Source organism: Brassica napus, chromosome A8 (genome assembly GCF_020379485.1).
Source record: "Brassica napus cultivar Da-Ae chromosome A8, Da-Ae, whole genome shotgun sequence".
Classification (NCBI taxonomy): Eukaryota; Viridiplantae; Streptophyta; class Magnoliopsida; order Brassicales; family Brassicaceae; genus Brassica; species Brassica napus.
In genome coordinates this window covers 11,648,657-11,666,153 of record NC_063441.1, presented here as the reverse complement: position 1 = coordinate 11,666,153, position 17,497 = coordinate 11,648,657, and the positions used below count along the sequence as shown (strand labels likewise).

At 40.5% G+C, this 17,497-nt stretch overlaps 2 protein-coding genes and 1 pseudogene across 2 annotated transcripts; 1 reads left to right on the top strand and 2 right to left on the bottom strand.

Moving 5' to 3' along the window:
• LOC125576922 lies at nt 1–1,756 on the top strand (annotated as a pseudogene).
• A 2,191-nt stretch (nt 1,757–3,947) lies between these two features.
• Nucleotides 3,948–12,605, bottom strand: LOC106419592 (uncharacterized WD repeat-containing protein C17D11.16-like). The gene is made up of 17 exons (XM_048738745.1): nt 12,418–12,605; nt 12,139–12,258; nt 11,868–12,066; nt 11,714–11,793; nt 11,525–11,626; nt 11,323–11,446; nt 11,177–11,238; nt 11,016–11,096; nt 10,916–10,928; nt 5,429–5,477; nt 5,242–5,338; nt 5,080–5,154; nt 4,901–4,999; nt 4,657–4,806; nt 4,495–4,587; nt 4,335–4,412; nt 3,948–4,265 (listed from the first exon to the last, which is right to left on the bottom strand). The coding sequence occupies exons 3-17, from the start codon at nt 11,935–11,937 to the stop codon at nt 4,206–4,208; spliced, it is 1,233 nt and encodes a 410-aa protein (XP_048594702.1). The 5' UTR covers nt 11,938–12,066; nt 12,139–12,258; nt 12,418–12,605; the 3' UTR covers nt 3,948–4,205.
• A 382-nt stretch (nt 12,606–12,987) lies between these two features.
• On the bottom strand, nt 12,988–16,024 carry LOC106405356 (uncharacterized WD repeat-containing protein C17D11.16). Its single transcript, XM_048738744.1, has 13 exons — nt 15,474–16,024; nt 15,313–15,392; nt 15,126–15,227; nt 14,920–15,043; nt 14,721–14,786; nt 14,587–14,630; nt 14,436–14,497; nt 14,252–14,348; nt 14,094–14,168; nt 13,901–13,999; nt 13,675–13,815; nt 13,232–13,324; nt 12,988–13,131 (listed from the first exon to the last, which is right to left on the bottom strand). Exons 1-13 carry the CDS (start codon nt 15,853–15,855, stop codon nt 12,988–12,990), a joined length of 1,509 nt encoding a protein of 502 aa, XP_048594701.1. The 5' UTR covers nt 15,856–16,024.
• Between the last annotated feature and the right edge of the window lie 1,473 nt (nt 16,025–17,497).

Sequence of the window (17,497 nt, the reverse complement as noted above, 5' to 3'; positions counted from 1 at the left end):
ATGGGGCCCGTGAACAGTATAAGGATCAATCTTTACCAAAGGATTTTAAAGTTTTCTTTTTGCACAAACTCTAAGAAAATGGGGTCCACACTCCTTAAAGACTCCCTCAAGAACTCCCATTGTGGAGGCCCTTAGAGCAGCCTCATCGCGGTCTCTTATGACCGGTATTTAGTGTTTTTAGCTTTAAAAAAAAAAAGAAAATTGCCTAATTAATCAAGAGACGTATATTAATTAGGGTGCACAAGAGACGGGTTTTTGGGACACGCGTCGCACATTCACCTTTCTCTTCTCTCTCTCGACGGATGCTCTTCTCTCCTTCTCTCTCGACTCCTCGACGAAACCGACTGTCTCTGGCCATCTCTCCTCGAATCTGATCTTTCGTCGACAGAATCTCTTGTCGACGGAATTAGCCGTCGTCTCTCTCGGTGAAATCGTCGTCTCTATCGGTCTCCTCGACGAAGAAGATGCAGAGGAGAGGGATTACAAGAACTCCGAAGACGATGATGAGAATCACGGAGTAGAAAGATACGGATCTTCTTCGTCTGTGTTCGATTTCTCTGCATCTCACTCCGGCTCTAAACACACTCGGGCCTTCCTTCAGCTAAGGGCGTTTACCCTCAGGTCATCATCATTCTCTTTTTGTAGATCGCGGTGAAGCTGAAACGATTTCTTATCATTGATTGGAAAGAAAAGTTAATTTGATTTGTAGCTTTGTGTAATTGAGATTTAGGTTTTTTTTTTTTTATGTGATAAAGAAATCTTGTTGATGTTTCAAGTGTGTGAACTGGTTGTGTTACTAGAGAAAGCTTATAGTGTTGCTTCTATGTGTAGATATCAGGGCCACCTGAGTTTCTAAACAACCCTATAGAAGCTGACGAAGAAGCTACAGCTAGAGATGCTGAGCACGCTAAGCGTCTTACCCGCAAAAAGAAGAAAGCTAAACCTAAAGGTACCCCACCAGTGCCATTCACATCCCCATGTTTAGTAGGTTCACTGGATCATAGAGGGATAACATGAAAATAGATGTGAAAGGTTGATTTAGAAGCTTGTTTGGGTACACCTTAAAACATACGTATTGTGAAATAGCAAACCAGGAACTTAGCAAACCAGGAACTGAGTTTGTTGTCTCTATCTAGTTTTGTTTTCTCGGTTAAGCACTGACTGTTTCAGCTGGTTATCGTGGAAGAAAAACCTCAACTAGTAGGGATCCATGAGAGAGTAAGAAACGATATCGATGCACCACCACCATCTTCAGAGAATGGTGAGAAGCAGATATCTACTGCAACCAATCCTAATGCAGAAGAAGCTGCAGATCTCTTAAGGTATAAATTAAGTCTCTTCATCATATTCTTTCCTATTATCACATCCGAGCTTCATTAGTGTTTTTTCTCATGACTTTAGGATGTGTCTATGTGGAATGCCGAAAACATATACAAGCACGAGAGGGATGGTATGCCCGGTTTGTGGTGACCGGCCGTTACCGGACTCGGACGCCAAGAAGAGAGGCTCTGCGATCAAAGATAAAGAGAAGAGCAAAAGAATGAGAGGACAATCCTCTCACGCTTCTTGGAAAAGTGAAACCGAGATGCAACTAAGGCAACATTTCGATTAGTATGCTTCAGAACCTTCTTCTCCTTTTTTACTACATTGTTTCTCCATCCAAATCCAGTTTCTGTAACCTAAAAACATCATCTACAAAGTTATTGATGTTAAGAGAAATACACAATTTTTTTTAAGAACTCTAAAATTAGAGACTTGCAATGGAGGATATAAAAGTAGAAATTTCTTAACAAAGTCTCTTAGCCTAATAAACTCCTTAAATACTAATAAAAAATGGTTAAGAGACCCTTGATGGGTATCATGGATAATGATGCTCTTAGTTTTAATTAAATTTAAACCGAATCAAATGCAAACTGAGAACAAACCGTACTAAAGTGAAACAACATCAAACCGAATTACAAATAATTTTATTTGTTTTCAGTTTCTACAGTATCAAAAAACTGATAGACTCAAACCGAATTACAAATAATTTTATTTGTTTTCAGTTTCTACAGTATCAAAAAACTGATAGACTCAAATGGTTGATCCGCTTATCCATCTCTAACCACGATCACTAATTACGAGGTGTATTGTGTTTAAGAAACATTTCAATGAAATCTTGGCCTTAACAGCTACATATAAAATCTGTTATATTATTGCCTTAACAGCTCCACCTGCCTTTTCGATTAATCGAACGAAGCTTTGGCCTTTTGAGTTTTGACCCATATGTTACGGAGTATTATCAAACACACAAAATACTTTGTTTTACAAAAGCTTGCGAATCGTTTATTTTTGCCAAATATGCAATCAGCACCTGGCCACTGTGATCATTTGTAATGTTAGCTCTGATACCATATTACAAATCAGAAAGATTTTCAGAGACTGAAACTACTAGATTGTTATAAAAATGATATTTTGTAATTACTCTTCGGCGGATACAATGTATGTTAGATATGAATTTAGCACATAATGTTGGTCTAGTAAAAGTCTATTAAAAATAGATTTATTTTAATAAATAAATAAATAAATATATATATATATATATATATATATATATATATCATGGGCAAAGTCCAACTATCTCGCCTAAAGTCTTATCTCAAGCTCGAAGTATCAAACTCTATATCAAGAAGATGATGGCCAGGACAGAGTCACCTTGAAATCAAAGCAATTACTCAACAACCAGAGACCTGTGGATCAAGGCACGACATGTGTAAGATACATAAAGTAGTTAAATCGAGTTGAGCAGTATAAATAACATGTCAAGCTCATCAGACAACACATCAAAATCATTACGAATTCATTAAAACATTTAGATATAGTCTCTTCGAATCTGGGTGAATATTTGAATATTTGTAATTCTTATATCAAAACAAATAGTAATATAAAAAATTTGTTAAAAATAGAGCAAATTGTAAATACTAAACTTAAAAATATGAATTACATAATTACTAAAATGCAAAAGGGAAAAATTTAATATCCCTAATTATAAAACATATGTTTTATATATGTGCATCTTATTTGTCGAGTAGATAACTAGTACAGTACTAATATGTTCATTGACATGATGCACACGTTTTTTTTTGGAACACAGCACAAGATTCTTTAAAATCGAGACTTTGACTAATACGTCCATAGAGTTTCAATATTAATGAATTAATGATTAACCCTAATGAAAATTTGCACTTTAAAAGTGACTTGGGTATTGTGGACCGGTTGCAGTATTTTTCCAGTGCGCGTACATTTACTTTCAACAAAGATCCCATTCCCACGTGACTTTAATAATATTGCTCATAGGAATTCTTTTTGGCTCATTTTGAAAATCGATTGTTATTTTTTTTATAAACTCTGTCGGCTTCGAAAAAAATACACTTAGTGCTACAGAGTGAACTGACTACCACACTCCAGATTTAGAATACTTTCCGATTAATACCAGGGGTAACTCATCAAAAAAATATGAAAACAGTCTATTTACATATGCTATCGGTCTTTTATATATTTGATAAGAAATTTTTTTAACTCATCAAAGAAATATGTAAACAGTCTATTTAAAACAGTCTATTTTTCTTTCCGTATCATTTTATTTGTCGTTTTAGATCTGTAGACACAAATTAAGAAAACATTCAATTTTGTATATTTTCAATAGAAAAACATCATTATCTATACCACTAACTATATTTCAACCAATAGAAAAATTAACAGAGGATTAAAGTTAATAAATTCTTGTGATGTTTCATTACTTTTAAATTCACTTTATCACGTCTGCGCACTTCGTCAACAATCTATGGTCATATGAATGCATAAGTATGATTACTAGGCAACAAGCATAGATCCAACATCTTCTTTTCATAGTAAGATATCAAACTACTTTCAATCTATTTTCCACTACCTTAAATAAAATGTATTAATTAAATTCATAACTTCAGTTCACCATAATAGAACGCACGAACTTAATACATACACAAATGTAAAACATGTGATGATACAAGTTGAAAAAGAGTTTAACAAACATATAAAAGCTGACACACCCTTACACGATTAACCATAATCATAGTATATATATAAAAAAAAAAAACAGAAAAGAAACTCCAAAACTTTTGGCATGAGTGTGATCGAATCAAACGACCATCACAGCTTCAACGAAACAAGCGACCCTTGTGGGGTTTTCAAGATTGTTTGCTTCCATACTTGCGAGAGACATTAGCGTCCAACAGTGTGTCCCAAACCTGCCAGCACAAAGTCATAAGTTATATTCACTAATAAAAAAAAAGAAAGTTGTATTAATCTTTACTCACATGTAGTTCTCCCTTTGAGCCACCAATAGCAAGCAAGAAAGGGTTGTCCACTGAGAATGAAATGGAGAATACAGCTCCCTGATGACGAACTCAAAATGGTTAGAAATAAAGAAAAGCAGAAAAATAAAAAAACAGATTAAATGTTGTGATAGTTTCTTACAGCTTTTGGTTTGTGTGAAGCAATGCATGAAGGCTCATTGTTTGAAAGATCCCAAAGTTTTACAGTTTTATCCATAGAACCCGTAGCCAAAAGCTGTTAATCACAGATCATAAATGGTAAGAACTAATTACAAAAAAAAAAACAATAGAGAGAGAGAAGTACATTGGGTGCAGAAAGGTTGTATGAGATGGAGGAGACTCCTTTGTCTTGGTCATGTGCTTGGATAGTGAAACTTGGCTTTAAATCAGAATCTGAACCTGACTGTGCAGCACGTATATCAAAACCTTTCACGGTTCCATCCTCAAGACTTACCTAAGAGAGACGGTTAATCAGAAAAAAAAAATGTTTTAACACTGCTAAACCATCATATTATCTAGTAAAAGAGCAAAAGGAAAGTGTAGTTCACCACAAAGGCGTGTTCACAGTGGGGATCCCAAGCTAAGCTTTCGACGTCAGACATGACTGACCATTTGAAACCCGAGTGTGAAGGTTGTCTTCCGTCTTTCTGCAACATCATATACAAACTCATATATTAATGGTAATTGTCAGTAACATGCGAAACAAAACATGGAAGAAAGCAGTTACCAATACAACAGTCTGATCAAACGACCCACTCAGAAGCACCTCTGGAGCATAATGATTCCAAGCAACCGCTTGAACCTGTGAGCCATACAAAACTATAAACCATGAGAAAATAAATATGCAACTGAATTAAAGAATTTATCATCCTATGAGTCATGTTCTTACCTCTTTTGTGTGATGCTCCATTGTAATCTTGCATGTTCCAGTAGCCACATCCCAAACCTTAACCTTTTTGTCGGCACTACCACTAGCAAGTATATTCCTTTCCATCCAATAAAATTTAAAAGATAATCAGACACTCTACATAGGAAACTTACAATCATAGGGACTAGTAATATAGCTTTAAACATACCGAAACTCCTTGTTCCAAGCAAGACCAAGTACTGAATCAGTGTGGCTACCTTCTGTTACGAGTAGTTTGTAAACAAGAGATCAAAAGAGAAACAAGTGTATTATTACTCAATCGATCAATGAATACAGCAATGAGAAAATTTCACAGGAGATTTCTCAGCTCCTACTCAAATTGATCGATCTAAACACTCGATAACGTTCTCTCTGTTCTAACAAACTTAAATAGAAAAGGAAGCATAAGGTGACAGCTCAGCATCCTCTCCTCATTCCGTTAGCGTCACGTGAGCTGTCCCCCTAGTGGTTATTCATAAGATTCGCTTTCTAGAAGAGTGCCACCTCATCTCTCTAGAACTTATCTTCCCGTCATGCTGGAGCCAAGTGGGCCTGATTTCCCTTGTTCCTCCTCTGGTACTGATAAAGGATTGGGGGCCTTCTCGACTCGTACGTATCAATACCGCCGCCATTGAAACTGACCTTGTCCTCAAGGTCAAGATGGGGGAACTGAACTGCCAGTTTTCCTGCAGATTCCCAAGTACAATCTGCCAATGGTAACCCCTTCCACTTGACCAGCACCTCTCTCTGTCCAGTCCCGCCATTGATGCGAGCATCCAGAACTTCGTCAGGTTGTGTCTCCATCACTCCTTCCACTGTCAGTTGGGGAGGAATTGACGCTTGAGTCATGCTCTCCCCTATCGCTCGTTTGAGTTGAGACACATGGAATGTGGGATGAATGCGAGCCTCAGGTGGCAAAGCAAGACGATACGCCACCTTTCCAACGCGAGCCGCCACTGCATAAGGTCCATAAAAACGAGCTGCCAGCTTCTCGTTAACTCGTCGAGCCAAGGTTTGTTGACGGTACGGTCGGAGTTTCAGGAAGACCATGTCCCCGACAGCAAACTCCACGTCACGACGGTGACCATCCACTCTGTGTTTCATTGTTTGTTGCGCCTTGTGTAGATGCTGGCGGATCAACTCCAAGTGATTGTCCCTCTCCTGTAGTCTTTTCTCCAAATCAGCATTGGTCGTAGAACCAGACTTGAAACCCATCAAAGTCGGTGGCTCCCGCCCATAAACGGCTTTAAACGGAGACATCATGATCGCAGAGTGAAAGGAAGGGTTATAGCTGTACTCTGCCCACGCCAGGTACTGTGCCCACGTTCTTGGTTTCTCACCCGCATAACACCTCAAGTATGTCTCCAACCCCCTGTTAGTCACCTCTGTCTGTCCGTCGGACTGCGGATGGTAGGCTGTACTGAAACACAACTTGGTTCCCGCCAAACGAAACAACTCCTTCCAAAACAACCCCGTAAAAACCTTGTCTCGGTCAGACACGATTGTTTTAGGGAACCCGTGCAACTTGACTATCTCCTGGATGAACAGCATCGCCACATCTGTAGCTGTGAATGGATGTTTCAATCCCAAAAAGTGAGCATACTTCGAGAACCTGTCCACCACGACCAAGACTGAGTTGTAACCTTCCGACTTTGGTAACCCCTCCACAAAGTCCATCGACACATCCTCCCAAACGTTGAGCGGAATGGCCAACGGCTGAAGGAGTCCCCCTGGAGCAAGGGTAGAATATTTGTAGCGTTGACACACTTGACACGCCGCCACATACTTGCGAATATCTGTCATCATACCTTTCCAATAAAACACCTCTCCAATGCGCTTTTGAGTCTTCAAGATGCCCCCGTAGGACTAATTTTCCCTGACGAAGCAGACGTCCCTGCACTACCGAGTAGTCTGGGTGCTGGGTGGATCCCCTCTGTATATCGGTCACTAATTGCTTCAGCTCTGGATCATTGTCTACCTCTTTACCGATCTCTTCCAGTTGCAACGCCACTGGTACCGACAGTGCATACAGCTCAGCGGCATACTCCTTGCGAGACAGGGCGTCAGCAGCCTTGTTCTCGAGGCCGGGCTTGTATTGAATCTCGAAATCAAAGCCAAGGAGCTTGGTCAACCACTTCTGATACTCCACATTGATCTCCCTCTGCTCCAGCAAGAACTTCCAGACTTTTCTGATCCGTGCGGACCAAGAACTTCCTCCCAATAAGGTAATGCCGCCACTTCTGGATCGCAAAGACGATTGCCATCAATTCGCGTTTGTATACCGACTTCATTCTCTGCCTTTCCGTCAAGACCTGACTGAAGTAGGCCAAGGGCCTCTGGTTCTGCATTAGGACTGCTCCTAAACCCACTCCGGACGCATCAGACTCGATCACAAACAGCTCGTCAAAGTTAGGTAAGGCCAAGACCGGCACCGTTGTCATTGCCTTCTTCAAGCGTTGAAATGCCCGTTCTGCCTGTTCACCCCACTCGAACTGATTCTTCTTCAACAGAGCAGTCATTGGCCGAGCAATGTCCCCATAGCTTTGCACGAATTTTCGGTAGTAACCTGTTAACCCGAGGAACCCGCGCAGCTCCTTCACTGTCCGCGGTACTCTCCAGTCTTTCATCGCTTGGATTTTCCCTTCATCAGCCGCCACTCCTTCTGCGGTGATGACGTGCCCCAGATACTCAATAGACTCCGTTCCAAACTGGCACTTCTTCCGGTTAGCATATAGTTTGTGATGCTTCAAGATCTCCAACACAATGCGTACGTGCTCCACGTGCTCCTCCGGGGTCTTGCTATAGACAAGGATGTCGTCAAAGAAGACCAAGACAAATTTGCGTAGGTGCCCACGAAATATGTCATTCATCAATGACTGGAAGGTAGCTGGTGCGTTCGACAGTCCGAACGGCATGACGAGGAATTCGTAGTGTCCGTCATGGGTTCGGAACGCTGTCTTAGGCACGTCGCACGCCTTGACCAGTATCTGATGATATCCCGCCTTCAGGTCCAATTTGGAGAAAATCACGGCGCCCTGCAGTTCGTCTAGCAGTTGATCGATCATTGGAATAGGATAGCAGTCGACGATGGTCACCTTGTTCAGCGCTCTGTAGTCAATACAGAACCTCCAACTGCCGTCTTTTTTCTTCACCAAGAGCACCGGGCTCGAGAAGGGGCTGCTACTCTCCTTGATTATCCCGGCTGCTAGCATAGTCGCCACCTGCTTCTCAATCTCCGTCTTCTGTGCTTAGGGATAGCGAAATGGTCTCACACTGACCGGTTGGGCATCCGTTCGAAGCACTATAGCATGTTCTTTACCACGGGACGGTGGTAGCTCCTTTGGCTCATCAAACACCTGACCGTAGGCTTCTAGGACGGCCGTCAACTTCGCAGCTAAGGGCCCTTCCAATGGTCTCTCCTCCAACTGCATTCCACAATACTCGATCAGTATTGCTTCTCCTTCTACCTCCATTGTTTTCCTCATAGCCTTAGCTGACATAGGGGAACAGCACAGACTCGGATCTCCTTGAAGTAGATACTTCTTCCCCTCCACCTTAAACCTCAAAATCTGCAACTTCCAATTTACCTTCATATTGCCTAAGGTCTCTAGCCACTGAATGCCAAGAATCACATCAGCGCTCCCGAGCTCCAAGGGAAGGAACGTAGATGTGATCTTGCATCCCTGTAGCGTCAACTCCATTGGCTTACACCTCCCCGTACCTCGAATAGTTACTCCTCCTGCAGTGAGCACACTGTACCCCTTTGTCTCATCAGTCTCCAACGCCATCTTTCTCACAAACTCCGTGGAAACGAAATTGTGAGTAGCTCCACTGTCGATCAAGACCACCACCTCCGCGCCTTGGATCGTCCCCTTCAGTTTGATGGTTCGAGAAGAGGAGATTCCCATCATCGAGCTTATGGAAATCTCGGCCACCTCGACCTCTGCAGCCGTCATCGTTTCTTCAGTCTCCACCGAACACTCCGATACATCAATCTCCGTACCATCTTCCATGACCATCATCACCATCAACTCCGGCTTCTGGCAACGGTGGTTGTACCGGTACTTCTCATCGCAACGGAAGCATAACCCCTCCGCCTTCCGTTGCGCGACCTCCGCCGGTGTTAAGTGGCGAAATGGTGGCTTCACGCGGTTGTGAGGTTTTTGTTCCCCACTGCTCTGTGTCGTCGTTGCACCGGTGGTTGGTTTGGGCTTGTTTAGGTAAGACCCCGCGCTTCCTTGTGTAGTGGGCTTTGAGCCTTGGGCCTGGAATCGCCTGTTATTGGCCCGGCCCACTTTCCCTTTCCTCCCTCCGTCGTTTCTCCGCCTCCCGACCAGTCCTCGACGAGCTGCGCCACGCTCATGATTTTATCTAACCCCCGTGGCTCCATCAACTTCACGCCTGCCCGGATTTTGGGTCGGAGCCCGTTGAGAAACGCCATCTCCAACACGGGATCTGGAATGTCCTGCGATCGCGAGGCCAACGCGATGAACTCTCGAATGAAGGTCCTCACGGTCCCCGTCTGTTTGAGACTCAACAACCGTTCCCCGTCGCTGGAATCCCGCGATGCTGAAAACTGCTTAAGCACCCGTGATTTCATCTGTTCCCAGCTAAGGAAAGGGTTCCGATGTCTCTCCCATCGGTACCATGATAACGCCTCCCCCGTAAAACAGATCCTCACCGCCTTAAGTTTGTCCTCCTCCGAAAAGTCTCCAATCTCAAAGTACTGATCGGTTCGAATCACCCAGCTGTCCGCGACCTCACCGTCAAACATGGGGATCTTCAACCGTCGTGTTAATGGATTGTTCCACTCCTCAAGACCCCTCCAGGGTTGATGTGGTGTCAGGAAAGAACCCTCCTCTGGACCGGTTTCCTCCATGAACCTCGCCTCGTACGCACTCCTGGGTTCTCCCTCCACCGCCTTCCCCGATCCTTCTCCTACGTAAGCCGGAGCCTTCGATGCCGACACAGGGTTTGAGATCAGTCCAGAAGAGAGCGGCCCTTCATCTCGCCGACCTCGCTCCTGGAACTGACCTTTCGACCTCTGTTCGAGCCTCTCGATACCCCCAGCCATCTCCGTCACCTTCAGCGCCATGTCCCCCATCAAACGCTCCAACGTCGAGATCTTCCCCACCTCCTTCTCGATCGCAACGAACCTCTCCTCGTTACGCTCATTGGACTCGGTGTTCTTCTCTCCGTCGTTCTTCTTTGGGGCCATCTTCGATCTCAGGTCACTAACCGTGCTCTGATACCAAGTTTGTTACGAGTAGTTTGTAAACAAGAGATCAAAAGAGAAACAAGTGTATTATTACTCAATCGATCAATGAATACAGCAATGAGAAAGTTTCACAGGAGATTTCTCAGCTCCTACTCAAATTGATCGATCTAAACACTCGATAACGTTCTCTCTGTTCTAACAAACTTAAATAGAAAAGGAAGCATAAGGTGACAGCTCAGCATCCTCTCCTCATTCCGTTAGCGTCACGTGAGTTGTCCCCCTAGTGGTTATTCATAAGATTCGCTTTCTAGAAGAGTGCCACCTCATCTCTCTAGAACTTATCTTCCCGTCATGCTGGAGCCAAGTGGGCCTGATTTCCCTTGTTCCTCCTCTGGTACTGATAAAGGATTGGGGGCCTTCTCGACTCGTACGTATCACCTTCTTTATATTTCTAAAAGAAACCACAAAATTAAAAAAAAAATGACTTTGACATGAACTTTTGAAGAACAGGGAAATAAACGAGTTTGATGTGGCACACCTGCTTCTTACTCTTCTTTTTCTTAATAATCCCCATCTCCTCTACTCCTCCCAGTTGTACACAAGGTAGCACCTCGTCCCTCTGAAACCATAACAATAACCTTATTAACAGATTATTTATAGATAACAGCAAACCTACTAGGATAGTTGCTTTTTACTTACAACATCAAGATCCCATATCTCTATTGTCGGCGTTTCCTTTGAGCCAACAGCTACAAAATTCCCTGCCAATACGTAAAGAAAAGAGTTAAAATGATATTTCATTGGTAGCAAGAGTGATGACCATAACAGAAGTGTACAACACTAACCTTTGTCACCTCCTTTAAGAGGACAATCCATCCATGCAGTACACAAGGGAAACTCCGGTATAATAATGTGATGATGAACATACATGTTTGGAGAGCCATCAGATGATTCCTCGTACACATAAACCTGATAGCTTTCATATCATATGAGCACCAATCTTTAACATCTTAACCGACAGCAGTAAGAAGGATATTGAGCATATACCTCTAAATGGCTGACTTCATCTTCATTCCTAGCGCAGATAATCACTGAATCTGTTGGCTTGATTGTCGTATCATCAATATCCTCTTCATCATCATCATCATCCTAAGAATATTAATTTATATTCCATATAAACAACATTGAAGTACAATAAGTTTTCAACGTAAAACAGAAAGAGTGGATGTAGCTTACAGCAGCATCCTTGAGATAAGGATCCAACTCATTACTCGGATAATAAAGATCCCCACGCCCAGAGCTGAAGAGTTCAATGCCTAAGTCCAACACAACAACAACAACATAAAACAGCAGAACAAACACCAAAGAGCCAAACAAAAACAAATCGTACCATCATCCTCTTCATCGTAATTATCCATGTCGAGTTCTTTCATTCCAGCTGCTACATCATCAACCTCCATAGTAAAGAAGCCTTCTTGCTATTGGAAGACTTTCCAAAAGCTTCAGCTACAGCCTTGGCATGATCAACCTCACTAATCTCTTCTTCTTCTTCTTCCATCTCTTCTTCATCCTCGTTGCTACCATCCACACTGTAACAATCAAAACCAACTTCATATCATCATCTTCTCAATGAGAAACGAAGAAAGAACAATAAAACTCACCTTGCAGTGAAAGCTCCACTCTCAATGAGCTCTTTGATCTCTTCCTTTGAAGGAGGTTCAGCAGCGTCAGGAACAGGCTTTAAAGACCCTTTCGGAATCCATGAAACTGCAGTTATCATTCTGCAAAAATGGAAATCAAAACCGGTTATTTGGGTTCAGGGCAACTCGAAAGTAATGTTCTTTACGTCATTTGATTAAACCGACACATTCAATTTCAATAACTTGGTTTGGCCATTTCAAAAAGCTAAGACCTTTGAGAAGGAATCAAAATGAACTTACTTGCTTGCTTGCTTGCTTGAGAGAGGGAGAGAGAGACAAGAACGATGGGGTTTGAACTGAGGTTTAGGGTTTAACAATCGGAAGAAATTGCTTCTGCGGATTTTATGGAGAGTGAGAGGTGTAGCGGCGCTTCCCGACGAAGAAGAAGAAGAAGAAGGGAAAAATGCATAAAGCACCCTCAAGTTTTAAAGTATTTGATTATGAAACTTAAACTTTCAAAAAGTGCATACAAGACCTTTAAGCTGTTAAAATGCCGTTAAGTAAGTTAACACCGTTATTTTGATGTGACGGAGACTAAACGCCTCTCGTATGTGATTGCGGAATTGTGTTTTTTCGTACAAGTTTTTCAAATATTGCTTTCGGAAACGTGATTCTTCTATTTTCTATCATTTATAAATTATTCATCAATTTTCACGCCATATTGTTTCCGATGTATAACTAAAGTGATTAAATATAATTATTTTATTGCTCATTAGCTAACTCAAGTCATAATAGCTAGCTAGCTATTACGCTACATGAAAAAATAAAACCAAACAAAATTTGGGTCAAGTGTGTTCGAATCTAAGACTATTATGGTCGGGCTCGGCTGCTTCCGTATCTACGGGAGACATTTGTGTCAGAAAGTGTGTCCCAAACTTTTGGATCCCCCCTTGTGCCGCCGATAGCGAGCAAGAAAGGGTTATCCGGAGAGAAATCAATGGAAAATAAGCTTCCCTGCGTGACATCAAAAGTTTTCGAGTCATAAGTACAAGTTAAGAATCAGGTTTAAGATAAATGAAATAAAATTTATTTTTATTTGTTGATTGGTTCTTACAGCGTTTGGTATGTGAGAAGCAATGCATGAAGGCTTGTTGTCTGAAAGATCCCAAAGCTTGACCGTTTTATCCATAGATCCCGTTGCCAAAAGCTGTTAATCCAAAACAGTGTTAGAAGGGAGAGCCACTAAACCACACACAACGAAGACCAAGGACCAAGGACACAAGAGAGAGTAGGCGTCACTGTCCAGTTTTCTAAAAAAAATACTTGATAGATATATGAGATGTTTTGAAATAATTTATTTCCTCTATTAAATTGTGGTTATCCAAAATTTTCGGACCAAATTGGCCGTCTAAAACATGAAAAAAACTTATCAATAAACCACTACACGATGAGAATTTGATACCCTTAATTTTTTTGGTAAACTTGATACCCTTAATTTCTTATAGGAATCTTGGTTGTCATCTGATAGATAAGGGATATTACTAATATTTTACTTACATTAGGCGCTGAAATGTTGTATGAGATGCAGGTGGCTGGTTTGTGATGTGCTTGGAGAGTGAAACTTGGTTTTAAATCAGACGCTGAATTTGAGGCTTGACGTACATCGAAACCCTTTACAGTTCCATTTTTAAGACTTACCTATAAAAGATGTGAAACAAATGAAAACAAATAAGTCCTTAAAACCGCTAAGAAAATCATACAGATGATTTAAAATGTAACGCACCACAAAGGAATGTTCACTGTGTGGATCCCAGGCCAAGCTTTCTACTTTGGACATGACTGACCATTTGAAACCCGAGTGTGAAGGCTTTCTTCCGTCTTTCTGAAACATTTATACGTAAACATATACACAAACCAATAAATATTAGTTAGTGAGTTCACATATTGTTTTGTAGGTAGTGACATAAAACACTTACCAATACAACAGTCTGGTCAAACGACCCACTAAGAAGCACTTCTGGAGCATAATGATTCCAAGCAACCGCTTGAACCTGTGAACCATACAAAACAATAAACCATGAGAATATATGAAACTAAATTAATGAATTTCTCATTCTACGAATCATGTTCTTACCTTCTTTGTGTGATGCTCCATAGTAATCATACACTTTTCAGTAGCCACATCCCAAACTTTAACCTTTTTGTCAGCACTAGAACTAGCAAGAGTGTTTCTTTTTTTCCCAATAAAGTTGAAAACTCAGTCAAGTATATCAAGAAGCAAATCTGAAGATGTATATATAATCAATCATGGGACATACCGAAACTCCTTATTCCAATCAAGACCAAGAACTGATCTAGTGTGGCTATCTTCTTTGTAATTCTAAAACAAAATACCGCAAATCAAATTAACGTATACATTTGTTTTCTTGCTGCAATCAAATCAAATTAAAACTTAATTAATTTACTCACCCCTTTCTCTTTTCCTCCTAGTTGTACACAAGGTAACACCTCGTCTTTCTGGGTCATTAAAAACAACATATATTAGAATAAGTCTCGTGGTTGGTCAGAGAAACAAACATATGCAAAGATACAGTTTAATTTACATACAACGTCAAGATCCCATATCTCTATCATGGGCTTCTTATACAAACCAACAGCTAAGAAATTTCCTGCCAATACGAAAAGCAAAAGGAAACAAATACAGATTCGAATGACATAATCAACTTATAGCAAGAATGAAGAGTCCAATAATTTGGTTGGTTGATATAATCCTTTGATTGACGATTAATACACATCACTAACCTTTTTCTCCTCCTTTAAGTGGACAATCAAGCCAAGCAGTACACAACGGAGCTGTTGGCAATTCAAATCTACTACGACTATAAGTATTTGGGTAACCATTCGATGTTTCCTCGCATACACAAACCTGGTCATGCATTCATACAAGCTCCATGTCGTGTATGTGGACCAAAATAAATAAATAAAACTGCGAGAAGAATATGACAAACATCAAGATAGCTAGCATCATTGTCGTCGGTCTTAGCGCAGACAATCATTGACTTGGTTGGTAAGATTGTCTGGTCCTCATCTTCATCTGAGTCATCACTATCCTGAAGAACACATATAATATTATTTGTATGTACAAAATACGATAATATTCCATGAAAATAAGAGATAAATGATATGAGCTTATACATCATGATTCATGAGATATGGATCCATCTCATTGCTCGCATAATAAAGACCTCCATTGCCGGAGCTAAAAATTTCAATTCCTGAATCGAAACACAACAACGAAGGAGTCATTTCATCTGCTGCCAATGTTTTTTAGTTAAAACCATTATAAGCCAACTTACTATCATCTTCTTCATCGTAATTATCCATGTCGAGTTCTTTTATAAAATCATGATTTAACTCATCAACCTCAATTGAAGAAGAAGCATTCTTGCTACTGGAAGATTTTCCAAAAGCTTCTGCTACAGTTTTCGCGTGAGCAACTTCACCATTCTCTTTTTCATCCTCAGTATTGTCTTCTTCGTCCTCACTGTAAACTTGATCACAAGTCTCTTTGAGCTTTTCGATTTCCTCCTTAGAAGGAAGTTCAGCACGATCAGATATGGCCTTTGCAGCCCCTTTTGGTACCCATGAAAATGCAGTTATCATTCTGAAAAGGTAAAAACAAAATGTAAAACAACCAATGCAAACATTAAACGGAAAATAGATAACAAACAAGAACATAAAAAGTTTAAGCAAAAAGAAAAAACAAGAACATAAACCCTAATAGAAATAACATATGTAACACAATATGACATAAATCCACCCCATATATTTCAGCGTAACACAAAAGATCTTCCAAAGCGATTAAAAGCAAGAATTTCAAAGATAAAATAAGAACAAAAATCATAACAAAAACTGTAGGTAAAAGTTATACCAATCCTCAAAATCCAAGGTCGAATCGAGAGGAACAAGAAGATTATATAATAATGATAGAAAAATTGGGTAAAGGACATATATGTCTACTTAAAAACAAATTAAGCTTAAGATCATGAGAAACTGCCGATGGATATAAGAGCAACATTATTGATTGTCCTTAGTTTTGAGTCCCTAGCTTATTTAAATAATTTTTGGTTGGTAAGAGACAAAGTTAAGGACAATCACAAAAGAGTTGATTATTGGTAGGACTTTTAATAAGATACAAACAGACTCATGTGTCTCTTTATGAATTTAGTGACATTTGCTAGCTGATACATTGCCTTTGGTTTCAATATATGACAAGAAATAACCAATAAAGAAAACTACAAATTACAAAACGCATGAACAAATAAATATATATATATATATATATATCAGTTGATATACACAGTTGTTGTGAGCAAGAAGCCCATCAAGAAAGATATATCACTTGTTTGGTTCTTGGCCAAAGATCCCATACAAGAGCTAAGAGCTTAAGTGTTCTGAACCTTCCTCTGCAACATCAGACTATATCAAGGTTAGATACATCTGTTTCAGTGTGTGTAATATACGTCTTAGAAAGCACAACAATCCTCATTCTAATCACCAGAATGCTTAAAGAAGTAACACACAACAAGAGCGAAGGAGACTTATTTCTAACAAGCATGGAAGTTATGATAAATTTAACACTTACAGAAGGTTCGAAATCAGGATTTGACATATTCACTGTGAGGTTTCTCATCAATATCAGTACCTGCCAAGAACAATCAACTGGCAGCTACGTATATGCACCAGGAAACTTAAACAAGAAAATACTGAACCAAGGTTGTTTATTTGGCCAACATCTCCACAGAATCAGGGTACTACCAAGCAAACTTTGTTTATGAAACAAAATCTACAGAATGCAGCCGTTACTATTAGATTCAGCTATGTGACAGGCTTACTATAAAGATAAAAATCACCTAAATTATGGATGTATCACAGTCCCACACATCATATAACCAAAAGGCAAACAAGCATGTTGTAACTCACAGTTTCGAAATTTATAGGATCCATTTCCTTGAGCTTTTTCATGCGGCCTTTGCTGTCAGGATCGAAGATACTCCCGATGAAGTTATTAACTTCAGCAAAACAGGTAGATTATTCACCTTTGAATCGCAGAAAAAGCTGTGGATGAAACAACAGATCCTCTGGACTGCGATCAAAATCAACGAGAAGAGAACCGTTGAGAGAGAAGCGCCGTCGAGAGAGATGTGGCGTCGAGAGAGAACCGCCGTCGAGAGAGCCGCTCGAATCGTCGCCGCTAGAATCGCCTTCGAGAGAGAACCAATTTGTTTTCGAAGTGAATCTCAGACCTACACGTGGCTCGTAAGGACCACACCGAAAACTTCTTAATTAAGAAGCGTCCTTGTTTTTATTGGTTATTTTT